Genomic DNA, 19,506 nt, shown 5'->3' with positions numbered 1-19,506 from the left:
CCATGGTACATTATCATCAGTCAATACCAGGGAAGCAAGGGAGAAAGAGAACACAGGACTTAAGGTTGGGCACAGAACATTTCTAACGTTCATCATAGCAGTACATAAGCACAGATCAAAATCACTCTCTGGAGTTGATGAAAAATGTCTCCCAATAACAAGACCCCATTACTACCTATATTTTTTCTAATACATTTCTGCTTCTTCCCATGAAGTATCACTCTTGCTCATGGCTTCTCATCTCTGGTACAGAAAGTTACCTCATATAAATAGTCAGATGACAAACTGAATTCCCCAAATAACACATTCTCCCTGTGGTGCTAAGCAATCCCTGAGGCTCCTGAGTGTTTAGCTGGTTCTAAAGTACTAGTGTAAACTGAGGCATAATATCTGCCACTCATCAGCCCTCAAATAATCCCACACTAAAAATAACACTAGAAAGCACAAAGAAAGCTGTTTCTTCCCTGGACTACATTCACTCACAAAAAAAGTAGAATAACACTACCCCAAGGCTTTGGAAAGTGAGTCATTCATGTACAAAGGAATATAAAGTAAGATAACTTTTACAGTAACTACTGAAAAAATTAAATCTGCCAGGAAAAGGGAGGAGTTTTGAAAATAATTTCTTTCCACATTTTTCTACCATGAAACAATCCAAGCAAAATCTATAGATCACACCTAAATCAATTAAGTCTAACTTAATTTAGAAGTAAAAATTACTCATGATAGACAAGGAGATTTTTAAAAAGTGGCAATTCTTTGAGACCATATCCTAATTACTACATTCTAACTGATACAGCTATTTGCTGAAAAATAATAAACTCCCTGGTTCCTGTCACTTGAGCTGCTGCCTCTAGGTACTTACAGGAAACAGATTACTAACATGAGCACTTCTTACCCAACCATGGGATCTAACACAATAGCACGAGGCTCTTCTAAGTCCTCTGAAATCAGAATCTTCCTCATGGTCCCATTGAGCCTTGTCACTTCAATCCGATCCGTGCCAGTGTCTGTCCAGTACAGGTTTCTTGCAACCCAGTCAACAGCAATACCATCAGGATGGGCAATCTGGGCAGTGACCACAAACTGGCTGCCAGATCCATCTATGAAGGAACGGCGGATAGCCCTCACTTCATCATCGGTCCAGTAGATATAGCCTTCTACAGGATCATAGTCTATGGCAATGGCATGCCGGATGTCTTCTAACTGCAGGACAATGTCAGTAAAGTCTGGTGTATCCAAAGAAATGCGCCTCAAGTCTGTCCTTCGAGCTAAAAGCAAAAGTTCAGTGGCACCTAAAACAACAAAGCAAAATCAAGCAATCATTTTAAAGCCACAGGCAAAATTTAGCCACTCTATATAAAGAAAGTAGCAGTCTTCAGGAGTGAAAATCAACTGAGTTTAAAAGAACAATTCTCTTTAGAAGTGACACTGTGGAACACAAGAGCCAGCGCAAGCTCTAAAGGAAAGTTCTGACCGACACTTGCTGTCATGCCCTAGATAGCCCTAGCTTATTAGGTATGTAGAGGTTATCACTAACCATTTTACACATAGTTACTAAGTATTAATGGAGAAAGAAACTTGTAGAATTCAGATCCTTTATTCAAGACGCCTACTTTAAGAGGTATAAGAAAGGGGCTGGGAAAACAGTCAGGTGCTTGCTTTAGAAGCATGAAGACCCAAGTCTGATCCGCTCAACCCACACACAAAAAGTCAATCATGGTGATAATACGGCAGCAATCCTAGCCGGGAGGTAGAGAGAGGCAGATCCCTGGATACCACAGGCTGCCCAGCATAGCGTAGTTGGCAAATTCCATGCCAGAGACCTGTCTCCAAGGAGAAAAAAACCTGTTTCCATGTGATGGCACCTGGAAAGCAACTCTTGAGTTTGTTCTCAGGCCTCCATGTACACCCATACATATGAACAGACATGCGTGCAAAAGCATATTCGTACACGTACATGTACACAGAGAGAAAGAGAGAGAGATCTAGGACAAGAATGTTAAAAACAAAATTTTGAAACAGAAAGGTGTTACAGTGTCTATGTTACCTCTCAGTGATACCATCTTAAAGGAATACAGAATAATACCTGACAGACCTGAGGACAGGGAAGCTGTGGAGAAGGGAACAGCAGTGCTGGAGAGAGGGAACCTAGCAGGCACATCAGTAGTTAAGAGAAACAGACAAAACACAGAGTAATTCTGGGACCAAACTCAGCTAAATGTATAAAGGTTGCTGCAAAAAAATGAAGAAAATAGATATAAAATTCAGAAAGGCACTAAGAGTAAAAATATTCAATAAGTATCAACTAATTTATCACTAAAACTGCTGAGTTATAAATCAGATTTCTGAAATATTTTAACATGAATTAGGATCCAATGAAAACATAATTAAAAATAAAATTATTAAGCTCAACCTTTTTGCTTTTTTATAATGTTCAAGTAAACCACCAGCAAAATAATCATCTAAGAAACTAATAAAAATAAATATAAACTGTCAACAGAATGAGCAAAGTAAAAAAAAAATCCCAGCTAAAAGATATGTCTAAAAAAGTGCTGGCATATAAATTTAAGTAGGAATTTGGAGTCATTGCTGCAAATGAGTGACAAGTTTCAGCATCAGCTGCTGACTTGAGGGCTAATTATACACGAATTCTAAACTGGAGAAACACAACCCAAACATAACTGCAGGCGGAGCAGGAATAATTCTGCACAACTCACTCTCCCTGCTAACAGCTAAAAGGAAGCACAGAAACACTAGTTTGAGCAAGGTGATCAAAACAATATAGGTAACTTAAGGTTATTAGGTACCAAATATACACCTGAAACTGGTTAAAAATGCACATCTGTACCATGGTGAGGGAGAAATAAATCGTTTTCAAAGTCAAGGTACATTTCTAAACAGAAAAGCAATGCTACAAAATCCCTTCTGTTTAAATTGAAACCAAATCACTGTTTACCATGGACACCATCTGACAAGAGTCAGCCAGCTTCACCTTTTGACTATGAGAATAACTTATCAATGCCAACTCATAATAAACATCCACTAAGTTGACTCAATTCCATCTCTGACTCTGTGCCAGAAACTCGTATGCTCTGGAATGAAGGCGTCTGCTTTTCAGTGGCAGATAAAGAAGCCACTGCACATGTAACAATTTTCCTACCAGGTTTTGCTGGTTGCCAGAGAATGGTGACCCATAGGGGTAAGAATGGAGAATAACATCCTCATTAAGAGAGAAAAGTTGGTGTTCTCCCAAACTACAAGCCTTTGCACTGTCCTAGGCCAGTGCCTTCTCGAACATACACTCTGACTGTCTGGAGTTCAGAGTGAGAAGATTCCAAGTGCACTACTTAAGTTTAAAAAAGTTAATTTAATAGTACAATGAGGAACTTTATCTTAATATAGTTCTTTGTCATTAAATAACTTAAAAATATCTTTCAATTGCTTAATAGAAAAATTTATTTATCCCATTTATTCTTTATTGATAAAAGTCTAATAACTAATTTCCCTTCAACAAGTGTTACCTGCCTATTATATGAGACACTAATACTCCTAATAATCCTTTCCCACAATACCTGATTGTGATTTCAGTGGCCATGAAATTTGGCAAAGAAGAGAAATAATACCTATTTGTTTGCTTTGTTTTTCCAAAACCAGCATGTTTTAAAACTAAATAAATGAAATTACATTAAAATAAATGCCACAAAATAACATAGAAACAAAATAGCATAAATAAAAAATAACAAATGTTTTTTAAATACTAAGTCAATGAAATTACATAAAAATAAATGCCACAAAACATAAAAATAAAATAACAAAAAAATGCCACAAAACATAAGCCATCCCTGCTAACAGCCACCTGAGTGACTAGTCTCCCAAAGAACCGCCAATCCAGACTTTACAAAAGAAAGATAAAGTTGTTCAGAAAGAATCCAGCTGCTCTCAGAACCCTCCCCCCCATGGGTAATAACACCTTACCATCTTTGCAGGTTTTTCCATTCTCCAGAAGCTTGACCCCAGTTGGACAAGCACACTGATAAAAAGGCTTGACTGGGGACATCAAACACAAATGGGAACAGCCACCATTATCAGTTCCACATGGATTTGTAGCTGTCAAATATAAATCACACCAATGATTAATACCAATGATTAGGGATGACCTCACTCACTCTATATACACAAAGGTTAACAACCATAACATGAGCAACTGTGATTAACCAAAATGACTACCAAATTTCATCCAGGTGCTTGACTACCAACCATCTGTAAGGAAAGGAATTAATTAGTGAAAACTTAGCATTTTTCTATCTAAAGAGTAAGAAAAGCAGAAGGTCCTTGCTCTAATTGAGTTTATAAACTTATCAGTATGCCAAAATAATAAAATAAATGGAAAGAAGACATGGAAATAATATTATATTAAGCTAAGTATTATATTGCACATTATCAACTATGTGAGGGCAAACAGTCAAGGAGGAAATTAATCTCGCAATTTAGAAATGCATGGGGCCTAGCAGGCACCCTGAAGACAGGAAGGGACATTCTAAACATTCTGGGTGTGGTTTTAACAAAAAAAAAAAAAAAAAAGTCTTCAGAATAAAGCTTGGCGACCAGGCACTGGGAGGCAGTAAGGAAAACACTATTAAACAGAAGCTAAGGTTTCTGCAGACTGGTAGGAACAAGAAAAATGGGAACAGACTACAGTAGGTAATATGAAAGCCAAGAAATGTAATTAGAATGCTGGAAAGTCATCCCTAGGAAGGAGTAAGATGAAAAAGATAAGTTCAGCAGACTAGGAGAGAAAGGGAAACAGAGAAAGGCAGGCCTGAGGGCACACACACCAGCAATGCTCATACTGGGGACTGAAGCTCAAGGTCGACTCAGGTACGATAGATGGGGGCCAGTGAAAGCTACATGGGATCCTGTTTTTACATGCTGAGTTGTAACTTAGTTATTTGGATAGTTGTCTAGAATATACAAGCCTAAGGTCAGCCTCTAGCACTGCAAAATAAGAAAGAAAGCAAAAGCAAGTAAGAACAAGAGACAGAGACAGGAAAAAAAAAAAAAAGCCAAGTTTGTGAACACTGCAGAAATGGATATATTCAAATAACATTCATCGAAAAATCAATATAATATGGATATAGGACATAAACATAAAACAGCATCAAAAATAACTAAAATTCTCAAATTAGTAAAACAAAGGATCAACTGTGACATTTAAAATGGATTTTGGAAACCTTTATGGTGACTAACCATGAGACTACAAAGTTCACAAAAAACTAAATAAACATTTTATTTTTACATAGATTAATATATCTATTTTAAAATGCTTTTATTGACTCAAGTCATCAAACTCCAATGTAACATTCAATATTTGATTATCTCCCCCTACTCCCAAATGGAAAGAACTAATACCAAACAACTCAGAAAGGAAGCAATCTTCTTTTTTGGCTATGGAAAACTATTTGAAACATACTCCAGACACATGCCAGACATTTATTTACACGCAAGTGCCAAACATTTACCATTCTCATATTCCTTTTAAAACTCAAATCCATTCCTCCCTTAAAAGGGGCCATTGTCAGCAGACACAGCCCCATGTCTTGGTAAAGGGTAACCAAAAACAGAAGCACAGCTAAAAAGAAAAATAAATAAAAGAAAAGAGAAGGAATGCATACAAATGTTTAAAAAGGCAGTTTATTCTGCAACTTAGGTACCAGAATTCATGAGCTGGGTTAACAGAGGTTTCCTACTAAATCAGGATTTTCTAAACACACTCACATAAACACATGCAAGCATAGTGAGAAATGCATTAATGCATAAACTTAGCAAATGAGCTGTCTCAATTTTTAGTTCATTTCTGCTCTTTACTTCTATTACCCCAGCCCCAAGTAAAGGACAAGACCAAGATGTTTCATGGTGAAAGGTATCAGGTCACAATACTTGGTTTAACCTGTATTTTGTCTGCATACTTTTCCTTTTATTCTTCTATGGCCTGTGGATATGCCCTTCCTCCTCCTGGGCCTCACTAATGCCAGACATCAGAGTGCTACAGAGCTGTTCCAACCTGGAATTTAAAAATCCAGATCACTTACCATTTGGCTGCCTCTGTTGGCTGAAAGCATGTATATCCATGGGAGAGAAGATGTTAGAATGGATTTCACGCAGACCCTCGCCAGTGTACTTGTTGCAAGCCAAAATAGAATGTGTATTCCAGTCAGTCCAGTACAATGTGTCCTCAAATAACGTCAAGGCAAAAGGATGTGGAAGGGAACCTTTAACCACTGCCTGCCTATTAAACAGAAAGAAACACTCAGGCTTCTAAAATTTTCTTTTATAACAGCATTATCACATAACACTGAACAGAGTTCACACCAGCATATACACATACTAATAAAAACATACTTGTAGGTTAAATTCATCTACAAAAAACAATTCAAATGGCAAATTCAAATGTTTGCAACATGTCAAAAAACTCAAACCCAACATTCAGATTGGCCCCTGCCTTGGCAGCAGGCAAACTAAGTCAAAGACAGAGAAGCCCAAATTTTACTCTGCTGTCAGTCTCCCTCCTCAACAACTACCTCTGGCCTCATCATCTATTCTTTCCTGTAATTAATGTCGTCAGAGAAGTAAGCAACTCCATTCTCTCAAGCAACTGAGTATTTTGTCATCTTAACTTACCATCTATAGAACACTCCACCCAATAAGAGATAACATATTTTTCTCAAGTACACAGGCATATTTGGATAGGCCATGTGCTATTTCTGCCTTTTGTTTCCTTGAAGTCCTGGGAACTAAATTCAAGGCCTTGGATATGTTACACAAGTGCTCTCTGCCACCGTGTTACATCCAAACTCCACACGCCAACTCATTAAAGACTGAAATCTCAGGGCATGTGGCTCAGAAAGCGAATGCTTACTAACACTCACAAGGGCCTGTACTCAGTACATGTGTGCATACTCATATATGTTTTGTCTGGTGATGTGACAGGTTTGTAGCTTCAATACTCCAGGAAAAGAGGACTGTGAGACCAGCCGCAACTATGTAGTGAGACCTGCCTCACTAGTCCGTAAATACTGAAGTTATACCAAGTGTTTTCTCGGTCCAAACTGGAATTCTTCAAGAAACTAAAAGCCAGGACTGGAGAGATGGCTCACCAAGTAGGAGCACTTACTGCTCTTAAGGAGGACCTGGTTCATTTTCTAGAACCCCATGTTGGCTCACAACCATTCAGGTCCAGGAGATCAGATGCCCTCTTTCTGACTTCCATAGGCACCAAGAACACACATAGGCAAAACACCCACTCCCTCATAAAATAAATAAACCTTTTATAAAAGAAATAAAAATTGAAATAAAGTCAAGAAATTAAATTTCTTTCAAAATTTTTCATTTTCTAAGTTCTTTGTCATGTTCTTCTAAATAAGCCATCTGTCACAAGACAGGTACCTCAGCACTCTAGAGGCTAAGACAAAAATATTACCTCAAATCTGAGGCCTGCATAAACAAGGATAGAGTGAGAACTCCCTCAAAATATGAAAAACAAAAACAAAAATAAAAATAAAAATTTAAGTATCCGCCAAAGCAGTTAAGTGAGGTAAATTTAAATTACAAATGCCTCTAGGAGACAATTAGCAAATTAATCTTTTTTCAACCATCCTCAACCTGAAGAAACTAGAAAAAGAAGGGGACACTAAGGTAAAACTAAGCATGTGAAGACAATAAAAATATTATGGGAGAAAGCAATGAAACAGAGAAGAAAAGGCAATGATACAAAAAAGTTGATTCTTTTAGATTTAAAAAAAAACTCCAACCTGTTAGCTATACTGGCAGAGAGAGAGAGAGAGAGAGAGAGAGAGAGAGAGAGAGAAAGAGAGGAAGAGAGAGAGAAAGTCACAAACTGTGAAACTAAAAAACACTGTAACTGAAAGGGGAACACCATTATCATACTTACAGAAATCAAAAACTGTAATTACAAGGAGCAATCATAAACAATTTTGTGCCAGCAAATTAGTCAACTTATAAGAAATGGAAACATATAAAGAAACCAAATACTAACATATTCACAGAAGACCACAGATATGCACAAACTTGTCATTTAAAATATCCCTAAGAAGAAATAGCCAGGCCCAGACAGTATCACAGATTTAACCTACCAGATATTTACAACAAACAAACAAATAAACAGAAATGCTTGGTAACACACTCTATGAGAACATAAGAGGAAAGGCAGAATTTCCCAACTCATTCTTAAAGGCTGGTTCTAAATTAGTAACAAAATTACAAAGATATCAGAAAAAAACTATATATTAAGATCCTTCATGAATAAGACCATAAAATTCCTCAACAGAACAACATCTAAAAAGAATTATAAACTATCACTAAGTAGAATTTATCCTAGAATTAAAGGCTTGGTTCAATAATTTTAAAAAAACAATGCAATTTACAATGTTTATTTTTTTAAAAAAACACAATTTCTATAGATGTAAAATAGGAAAGACCCATAGCCATTCATAATTTTAAATGAAGTCAATAAACTAGGAATAAAAGAAAACTCCCTTAACCAAATGAAAAAACTTTACAAAAAAGTCAACAGCTAACAGCCTCTAATCTGGCAATACACACTGGCCCCAGAAGAGCCCAGAAAGAAGGTCTTCTATTCTGCACTTTATCACAGGACCTAGCCAATGGAATCAAACAGAAAAAGACCCCACCCAGATAGCAGAGGAAATCAGTAAACTGTATTATTCACAGACAACATGATTCTGTACACAGAATATATGGATTTTTTTTTACCCAATCTTCACAACCAAGTGAATTTAACAAAATTTAAGATAAATAACTCAAAAACAAAATTTATTTGTATTTCTACATATAAGCAATGAAAAATAAATATTTTAATTTTGTTATTAAAAATAATGGTTAGAAATAAAATTTGCCTCACATGTGTAAAGTCCTTGATTCGATCTCCAGCACCACAAAAATAAACAGAATAAAAAAGGTCTGTGAAGATGGCATAGTGGCTAAAGTACTTACTAGGCAAGCCTGGCAGCCTGAGTCTGGTCTTCTTAACTTACATAAAAGTGAAAGGAGAGAACTGACTCCCAAAAGTTGTCCTCTGAGCTCACCACACATATAAAATATAAACACTAAAATTCTATTAAAATAAATAATAACATAAAGGCTAAGGATATATAGTTCAGGGGTCCAACATTCAATCCCCAGCTACAAGTAAAATAATTATATTGTAACACACAAATACATAACATTGAATTGCTTTTTACAAAGGAGGTTGAGCTATTCTACACAAATGCATGTGTGTGTGCACGCGCGCACACACGCACCAAAATGGACTATACAGCTGATCTAAATGTAACCATCAAACTAATAAAACTCTCAGGAGTTTCACAAAAGAAAAAATATTTATCACTCTGAATCACACAAAGATTCCTGGGAGCACCAAAAGCAATTTTAACAAGAGTAAAAGCTAAAACATTGCACATAATCAAAACTTTATAATGTTTCAAAATATGCCATCAAGAAAATGAAGACACGAGCTGTAGTGACAGAAAACATTCCTAAATCATATGCCCTACATCAAAAAAGAAAAAACTCTCAAGACTCAGTAACAGAACTAATGAATAAACCATTATTAAAATTGACAGAATGAGGGGCAAATCAAGAGGCACTTGCTGTCCAGTCCTGATGATCAAGGGACCCACTTGGTTCAAAGAACTGACTCTTAGCAGTTATCCTCTGACCTCCATGTGCCATCACTGGATGTGCCTCCCCTGCATAAGAAACGTTTCCGGAATGCTTTATATATATATGGATTCTTTCCTTATTTTTTTTTCTTTTGCAGTAGTTTTAAATGTCATTTCATCTGATACTTTACTGATTCTCCTTTGTCAGATTATTTTCTCTGAACGTTTAAAAAGAAAGCATTTAAGGTAGTTTTAAAACTTCACAAAATGCACACCTCTTGTTCCTGTGACGCTCACAACTATAACCCTTTGGTGTGTGAGAACCACTAGATGTTCCCTTCCCATGCTTCCTGGAAACCATTCTTTCCTCCCCTTCATTTCTCCCTGTTCTATTGTCCCTTCCTGTGCAAATGTGAATCAGTTCTCCTACATAATTTATTTCTCTTTAGTGTGCTGCCCTAACCTGACTAATAACTCTGGCATTATCATTTTCAAAGAGTTCACTGGGGTTAAACTGCTAACTCCACCTGTCCTTCCTGTGGATATGACACTTGCCAGATACTGGAGCAAACAGACACTAATGTTCCATATTTCCTGTCAATCTTTCGGGAGTGGGGGAGATCAAGACAGGGTTTCTCTGTAGCTCTAGCAGTCCTGGAACCTGCTCTGTAGGCCAGGGTGGCCTTGAACTCAGAGATCTGCCTGTCAATATGTGTTACATCCCACTGTCCCTTCTGGGAGATATGGAGCTTCCCTACTTTCAAGTTCTGTGATACCAAGTTACTTCTCTGCATACCCTATCAGTGACAGGGTTTCCTCTGCTCAACCCTGTAGACCATGATGCCATGACACCTCTCAACTGGCCTCAAATTCGGAGATCCAATTGCCTCTGTGTCCTCAGTGCTGGGATTAAAAATGTGTACCCAGACAGCCAGCTCTCTCTTTTTTTTTTTTTAGAACAAAGCTTCATTAAGTCTGCATGTTAAAAATGCCATGACAAAGCATGATAAATATAACTACTTGGGAGTGGGGAGGCTGAGTACATTTGTGCATATATGTATGCTGATGCATGCAGCCATTTGTGTGTGAGTATGTGTGTGTGTGAGTACATGCAGAGGCCAAAGCTCAATGTTAGATATCTCCCTCTATAACTCTTTTTTTTTTTTTTTTTTTTTTGAGTCATGGTCTCTCATTAAACCTAGAGCTCATTTATTGGCTGAACTGTCTTGCCAGGAAGCCCCTGGAATCACCCTGTCTCTGCTTCCCAGAGCTGGATTACAGGAATACACTGCCATGTGCCACTTTTTGTGAGGGCAATAGGGATCTGAACACTGGTGCTCATGCAGACACATAATATTTTACAACAAGGCAATCTTACCGATTTGTTCCATCCAGGTTTGATTTATGGATGAAATTAAGTTTTGCATCTGCCCAATAAAGCTTCCGCTCCTCATAATCCAGAGTCAGTCCATTTGGCCAATAAATTTCAGTGTTTATTATAACAAAACGACTTGAGCCATCCATTCCAGCACGTTCTATCTTTGGCACTTCTCCCCAGTCTGTCCAGTACATGAACCTAAAAATAATTAAAAAGAAAAAGACATGACATAAATAACCACAAAATATTTTGTAATTATCACTATTAGATAAGGCTTTTTCAGAAATCTTTTTTCCCAAAAAAATGTAATAATCTACTCCTTGAAACCAATACAGAAATGTGTCTGATTCAGACAGTAACACCCAGGAATGCAAAAACAGATCAAAGTTTATCTGAAAAAAAGAACATTTATACTGTCCCACTATATCTATCTCACAGATTACTTATTAACAAAGATAAAATGGCAACTAGACAGAGAGTAAGTCTGGATGACAACACTGCAATACTGAAAACAAGCTGTCTATGGCAGTATCCTCAGTAAGGAACAGAACTGACATGATAAATGTTATACTGTGGTGTATTGGAAACAACAAGGCTTTATTTATGTAGTTCTACACCCTACTCCTGCCCATCCCCATAGAATGTCTAGCCTCAATGGAATGGCACATAAAAAAGCTCAACTTGAAAGACATGCTATAAAATTGGCCTCTTGAGAACACTGATGTCACCAAAGTCACAGAAAGGCTAAGGAACCAATCTGGACTGGAGGAGGCCAAGCACAATAACTAAATGAAGTCTAATACTTCTCGTTACAGAAGGAAAAACAATTTCCCTTGATGTAAGTGAAACTATGCTATGCATCAATAACAGCGCATCTTTTGAAAGCTAACAGAGGTACTATGAACTATAAATGAGGAGGCATTTGGATTAGTAGAAGCACTTGCAACTAAGTGTAACAACCTGAGCCCCAGAGGCCACATGGTAGGAAAGTAAACTGTCTCTGAACCCCACATGAATACTACAAAATGTGTATACCCCATACACACACACACACACACAAAGAATTTAAGTTTAAATAAATGTGTTAAAACCCAAATAAAATATGGAATGATGAATTGCCTGTGCTTGCATCTACTAACATTGCCCCACTTGCTTCAGTGCCTAATCAAAGAAACGATAGGAGGAAAACACCTGACTTACATACCACTTCTAACAAGTTTGTGAAACATGCATTGTTCCCTACTGTATTTCAAACAAGAAACTTCGGAAAATCAACTTCGGTACTCGTCACACAGCTAGCAAATGGAGAACAGAAATTAAAAAAAAAAAAAAAATCTCTCTACTTCTAAAGCGGAGACTCATGCTATAGATCACAGCCGTGGCATTTAATCAATAGAAAGCAGCAGATTCTCCCTAAATTGAAAACGATGGCTGGACACTGTCTAGTCTGAGTAGGAGAAGGACTAGCTCATACACAAAGGTCTTTGTTCTAAGAGTAACATAAATGCACTTGGAGACTTTTTAAGTTGAAGATCAAATGGCTGGTTTTGTGTTCCAGGAAGAGTAGGGAGAACTGGAGGTCAGAGGCAGTGAGAAGACTAAAGGGGGGTTTAAAGGAACATAGAGCAGTGCTTCTGCGCAGTCTTAACGTGGCTGCTTTCACTTTCTTCACACTATTCACTCAAGGTCTACTTTGCTAGTGTTTTCATCTATGGACAGCATTTTCAGTATCATTGTCTAAGGAATCTGTACCTAAAAATGAAATAAAGAAAAAAATCCAGCTGCTTGTGGGTCTTTTCCCCTTTATATGTGGGTCTGTGCTTGACTTGATGTCTCTAGTGGGTTTAAGTAATGCAGCTGCAGTCTCAAACGACCACGCTTGCCTTGGACTTGCTGCAGCGGAGACTGCACCCACACTCGTGGTGTGATCCCTGTGGACATGAAGACATGCACCACACCAAGCTGTTTCGTTCTACTTTTACTTTTCTTTGAAACTATCTCATGCAGGCTGGCCGCAAGCTAACTTTGTAGCTTGGGGTGACCTTGAACATCTATTTAATTCTCTTGCTTCCACCTCCCAAATGCTGAGACTACTAGCCTGTGCTACCATGCTGGGCTTACATTCTGTCCATTACTCATACTTTGATAGGTACATCAGACATAAGTTAGGTTGATTACCCCCACTGACATAAAACTGAAATCAGTTATTATAAAGTCCTACCACAGGCCACTTCCTCTGATCACCTATCTCAGTCTCCACCTTCAACCACCACATTATGAAGGTTTAATGGATCAGTGAAGTCATAGCTTGTATGATCCAGTCAACTCTGAACACGATTACATCAGTGACCAAGCCTGATGTTAAACAACCTTTCTACCGAAACTGTAACAAATAACAAACTGGTTTGTAAAAAAGACATTAGAAGTCATGCAAATGATAAACAAGTTTACTCAGAATGAGGAACAGCTTCTTACAAATCAATATGAAGGAAACCAATTACACTTTAAACAGGAGGCAGGGATATCCGGCTAAGTAGGACAGTACTTGTAAGTGCTTGGGTGTAATGCCCAGGCCTGTTTAAAAAGGGGGACGTGTTGTGGGTATAAAGATGTTTTTTGTTTTGATCCCAGGTGTAAGATACAGGACTCATTCAGATTGTCCACAGAAGCTATTTGCCTGCTACAGGCTCTAAGCGGGGCCCTTTGCCGGGTGTAGATAGTTTAAATCTGAGGGCTCTGGAGAGAGAATAAACGCCAGGGCCCAGAGAGTGTTGAGAGAGCTCCAAGAAAGAAGGCTGCTGGTGTCCACCCCTGCTGTTCCTGGCTGCTGTTGATGCAGTTTGAAGAGAAGTCAAAGTTATCCTGAAACAAAGACTGGGCTTGCCCCAAGGAACCCGACAACCCTAACCAGCAGGAAGTAGCTAAGAAAAACCATGCCCCATCTCCCCACTAATCTCCTTTCTCTCCTACCTTGTGCTGCGGTGTTAGAAGGGACTGAGGTGGAGTAGGGAGAAAGAGATATTAAGAAACGCAAATAAAATAGTTAAAAAGTATGCCAAAGGTGGAGGGGAGGGAGGGAGTATAGACCTTGACAGCCATTACATCAGATATATAAACAACTAATCAGGACTCGAAAACAGAAATAACCATTATATATGTATAGGTGTGTGTGTGTGTGTGTGTGTGTGTGTGTGTGTGTGTATACACACGCATACACACACTTTTTTTTTTAAGTTTTGCCAAGTATGTGGTGAGGTGGGAATATAAAATGGCATGGCCACTTTAATAAAACACACAATTCAGTTTTAAGATGTTAAAACTGGATGTGTCAGACAATCCAGCAATTACTCCCTACCCAAAAGACAGGAAATACTATGTTCATATACAGACTTGCACATGAACACGCACATCAATGTTATTAACAACAGGAAAAAATAGAAACCTGCAAACTTTTTCATTAAAGGATGAAACAATTAAAACAAAATATCCATGCAACAGAATAGTAGGCAATAAAAAGAAACATCACACTTGACACATAAGTTTGTGACAGACTTCAAAAATACTATCATAAAGTGAAAGAAGCCAGACAAATTGATTTACATGCTGTCTGATTCCATCTGAATCAAAAGTCCTTTAAAAGCAAATATAAAAATAAAGGAAACTAGCAGCTACTTGGGGCACTGAGAGCAAGTACCTCTGCCAGGTGATGCATGCCCTAAACCTGATGGTTCTCTTGTCAGTTAGTAAGAACTGTGGAACTGTGAAAGCAGGATGGGTGGAGAGGCAGCATTTACAGAATGTATTGTGAAGAGCTGACCCAACAAGGCCATGGGAGATACTGCCATTATCCCATGTAAGAATAACAGACTCACTCCTGCAGGTTACACTTTCTGAACTAAATTCAAGCCACAAGTATTCAAACTGACCTTGTCAATTTTTTGAAGATTCAAATAATCCTTTATAATGTCACTGAACATAGCATCAAAAACATACTTTGAAAACAGAGAAAAGTGGCTGCAATGTTATTTAAATAATTCCAGGAAATAATTTTTAGTACATGCAATTGGCAGCAGACAGACAAAAAGTCCATCTTTTGAGAAAAAAAGTAACAGGGTAGAGATGAAAGCAAAGACATAGCAGGCATGGTGAATAGTTTCTGTATGTCTCTGGGAGGAAAACAATGCCTTTAAAGAAGGGACACCATCAGTATATCCTAGAATACATACAGCTGTTAAGATAAAGGGGGGAGCTGACATAGTAGTATGACATATAGATGGTTTGGAGAAACACTCTAACAGGGAGCTGTTATTTCAGTTACTAGCTGTACAATTTATACAGTTACAAATCCTTTAATCATGAAGGACTTACCAAGAAAGGCAGTGTGGCAAAATGTCTCAGAAAACAGTGCTTTGCCACTTCCTATGGTGACCTTGAGCAATTATTCAACCTCTCTGTCCATCAACAACAGAGTTACCTCACAAAACTCAGAAGCCCTCCTTGCATGCTGTTGTTTCTCACTCCAGAAGTAAAGGGCAAAGTCCTTAGCACAGTCTAGTTCTGATCAGCTGAGTTCCTACCAGCATCTTCAGCTTCCACACATTCATGGGTCAGGTATCATGATGTAGCCGCATCCCTCTCCATATTACCTTTCTCCAAGTTTGACTCCAATAGTACAATACTGCTTCCCTAAATTTGATCAATGCTCCTTCATAAACTTCAGTGTCTTACAGTCATAGAATTTATGGTAACTAGGATTCTTTTATGTCTAGGATTTATGTCTAGGATTCTTTGCTTCTGACACATTTAAGTTTTATACAGTTTTCTGAATAAGAAAAGGTAAAAAAGTATTCTTTTTTCATTTCTCGAATAACAGAAATATTCCTTTTTCTGAGGTTTATGACTTCCCACGTGGTGATTGTTTTAAGATTTTATTTTTAGGGGTATGTGTTCATAGATCTGTGTGTGGGCATTGAATGTGAAAGAAGGTGCCCATGGAGACATTTAATTTCCCAGGAGCTTGAGTTATAAGAAGTTGTGACCCACCTAACCTGGGAAGCAAACTTAGATCCTCTGCAAGAACAGTACGTGCTCTTAACAACTAAGACATCTCTCCAGCCCCGCTACGTGTTGATTCTTGACAATCTATTGATTATATAATAGCTTCTATCTAAATGATTTAGCAAAAAAAGAAAAAGAAAATGTGACATTAAAGAATGAGTTGGCAAAGAAAGTGAGTAGGGATTCACAATGAATTTGAGGATTTTGTGGCAAGATTTCATTACAGTTTGACATGCTAATTTACAATCTGAATATTCACCATTCAAAAGACACACTTTTAATAAAGATTTTAACGTTATTCTAGATTCCATATCTCTTCTCCTTTATATATTTCAGAAGGGCGGTGATTCCCACCAGACATAAAGACACCTGAGTTGAACCTCGAGAGAAGAAACATTCCAGAAAGGGGAAACACCAGGGAACAAATACGTGTAAAAAGGAACTTGAGAGCATAGATTCTATTATTACTACAGCATAAAACAGAAGTGCTGAGATAAGAGACAGAAGTGATCAAATCATCACAACAGAACTGTTTCTAAGAACTCAGATGCTTAAACTTCATTTTTTTAAAAATGGGGGCAGGGAGAGTAAATGTCCATATGGTTTAAAGCACGGTCTCTTTTCACTGCTACATATGCCAGGCTACTTGGCCTGGGAGCTTCCTGTTTCTGCTTCTCATTGCATCTTACAGGCTTGCTACCACTTCAGCTTTACATGGCTTCTAGAATCCAAACTCGGGTCTTGTTTGTATGGCAAGCACTTTATCTACTAAGACATCTCTCCAGCCCAAACTTGTCTTATTAAGGCATTAGCAAACCATTAATAAATTTGGCTGATTTACCTGGGGGTGGAGGCATTTTATACATATCACCATAGCAACTAATTCTATTTAGAAGAATAAAAACCACAGGTATTACTTAGGAATCTGCTTTAATTTTTCATATGAAAAATGATGGGAGAGTAATGAAGCAACAGTAGCTGAATGGTAAAAATATACATTTATACAAAACCTAGCTTTCCAGATCCATCTTTTAAGTTTCCTGAACTAAATCCTCATGATAAGGTTAACAAATGTTTTCCTCTCAATGGTGACTTCTTGTGGTACTCCATTCACAAAGACTAAAGCACAGCTCAGTCAAAAATGTGGTATAGTACCACTGGCCTTGTCTCTGACCCTACACTAAACACAGTGATTAAATATTCTTCCCAAAAGACATCGTACAGTTCCTTACTACGTCTACATTTTAGCAAATACCATCTTTTCCCATCCTAACTTGAAATGCTAACAAGCATTTTAATAATTCTAGCGTTGTAGCTATACCAGTCACTTCTACCATGCTAGTCATTCCACAATAAATACCCACAATTTAAAGCAGAATGTATGAGGCATCTACTAAAGGAACTAAATACAGGCAACACGAGCTTTAGAAGAGAGAACCTCACCATACTGGCATCTGTCTGACTTGAGCTTCTTTTTGGGGGGAATGGGGGGAGACACATATCTGTGCATGCTGTCACACCTCTGTGTGCTCCTATGTGCCTTGTTGTGTTCAAAAAAAGGGACCTTAAGTCATCCACCACCTCTGGCTCTCATAATCTTTCCACTCATCCTAATCTTAAATTCACATGAATAAAGGTAACGCATGGTAGAGCTCCTACTACTCTAACTTTGGAAAGTTTTTTAAAATATCTAAACTTTGACTTTGTATCCTATATTAGTAGGAGCCAGATATTGATATTCTTTAATTTCCCCTCAATATTTTAATAAAATGAAAGGGCCAAGTAGATTTTTCTTAGGACCTGATTTATTTATTTACAAGTTTTTTTAATTGTGTCATCTCCTTTTATCTATTATATCACAATCATTCTTCCAACATCAGAAAAGGGGAAAACAAAGCAAGATTCAATCTGTAGCAAAGACATCCACAAACCCCAAGAGCATGCATATTCACTCACAAAATGCTGTCACAGATACCTGGCACTGAAGGGGGAGGGAGGGGCCAGCCAGCATCTAAACTACTTCCATGTACTTAAAAGAATGCTCCATTTTATGAGGTAGAGCCACATCTTGAAAGTGCAGGAAAAAAAAAACAGCAGATATTTGTTTTCCAATCCTCCCCTGCAATCAGTACAAGCTGCACAAGCCCCAGTCATTGCCAATCAGACAGATCAACCTCAACTTTTGGCTGTCAGGGGAAACATCTGAATTGAGGTTGCGACTCAAGACCTGGAGTGAGCCTGGTCAAAACAGCAAAGTTCAGGTCAGGCTGGTCCAAATGAATTTTGTCTCAAAAACAGAAAAAAAAAAAAAAAAAGAAGAAGTATGATGTATGAAAAGGAGGTGGCAGAGGCAGAAGAGGAGGAAGCAGCAGAAAGCATCACACGCAATTCATTCCAGTGAGGCTGTAGATCACTTACGTTCATTGGTCTTCTTTAATCCAATTTCAAAAGTGTCTACAGGAGTTTTAGGGTTATATGTCACCTTACATCAGAGTGTCAAAAGAGATGAGCACACTACTAACAGTACTGCCTGCACAGAGCCGGCTGTGGGTGTGATCTGTAGCATTGTTCCTATAGAGTCCAACCCAAGTTCTACTGTTTAGGAAATTCTAGAAGTAACCCAACAGCTTTCTACCTAGAATCTTTTGGTAACGAAACTAAAAAGATTTCTTTTGATTAAAACTATGAATGCTAACACACACTCTTACTTAGACCCAAAGCCATCCCAACAAATCCCTTTAGATCTTCCCGCTTCTAACAAAGGACACTTTCAAGTCAGACAGTTCTTTCTACAATCATGGCCAATGGCCTCACTGCTGGTCAAGTGGCAGCCCAACCTCCCTTGCTGTGCACATATCAAGAGAGTGTCTTGATGTAAACTGATAAGAAATGACAGATCAAAAGGCCAACCCAGCACTAACAAGATACTTATGTCACCATAATCAATGAAACGGAGTTGAGAGAAACCCCAAATGAGCAGCTAGCATTACCCATACATTCATAACTGCAAATCTGGTGTTCATCAGCATTTTGGGAGGCTGCAGCACAGCTATAAAGTAGGTAGGTATTAAAAACTGGGATTTTATGAGCAAGTTCTTGTTAGCATGTTTTCTTCCCTCTCTGACACACAAAATAACAACAGCTACTGCAGGGATTTTCATCCTTGGCAACTGAGAGCAACCTAAGAAACTTACTAAAAGTGGCACTGACTTGGATCCTTCCACCAGATGTTCTAACTTAATTGGTCTGAGCTGAAACCAGCAATCAATGTATTATTTTAAATTATTTTTGTAAGAGTACAAAGTAATACGGTTCACTATGGCATTTTCAAACATAACTTGTTGTTGTTGATCCTCCTCTCCTACCCTG

At 38.0% G+C, this 19,506-nt stretch overlaps 1 protein-coding gene across 1 annotated transcript in view; it reads right to left on the bottom strand.

Moving 5' to 3' along the window:
- Window positions 1-19,506, bottom strand: part of Lrp6 (LDL receptor related protein 6) — a 123,492-nt gene that overhangs the window by 65,581 nt on the left and 38,405 nt on the right. The window contains exons 3-6 of the mRNA XM_055610892.1: window positions 11,080-11,277; window positions 6,093-6,289; window positions 3,979-4,110; window positions 899-1,295 (exon numbers count right to left, since the gene is read on the bottom strand). Of these exons, the coding sequence (XP_055466867.1) occupies window positions 899-1,295; window positions 3,979-4,110; window positions 6,093-6,289; window positions 11,080-11,277 (924 nt within the window). The remainder of the gene's footprint in view (window positions 1-898; window positions 1,296-3,978; window positions 4,111-6,092; window positions 6,290-11,079; window positions 11,278-19,506) is intronic.

The sequence above is a fragment of the Psammomys obesus genome, unplaced genomic scaffold (genome assembly GCF_907164565.1).
Source record: "Psammomys obesus unplaced genomic scaffold, mPsaObe1.curated_primary_1811, whole genome shotgun sequence".
Lineage (NCBI taxonomy): Eukaryota > Metazoa > Chordata > Mammalia > Rodentia > Muridae > Psammomys > Psammomys obesus.
This window is presented reverse-complemented; position numbering and strand designations above follow the sequence as displayed.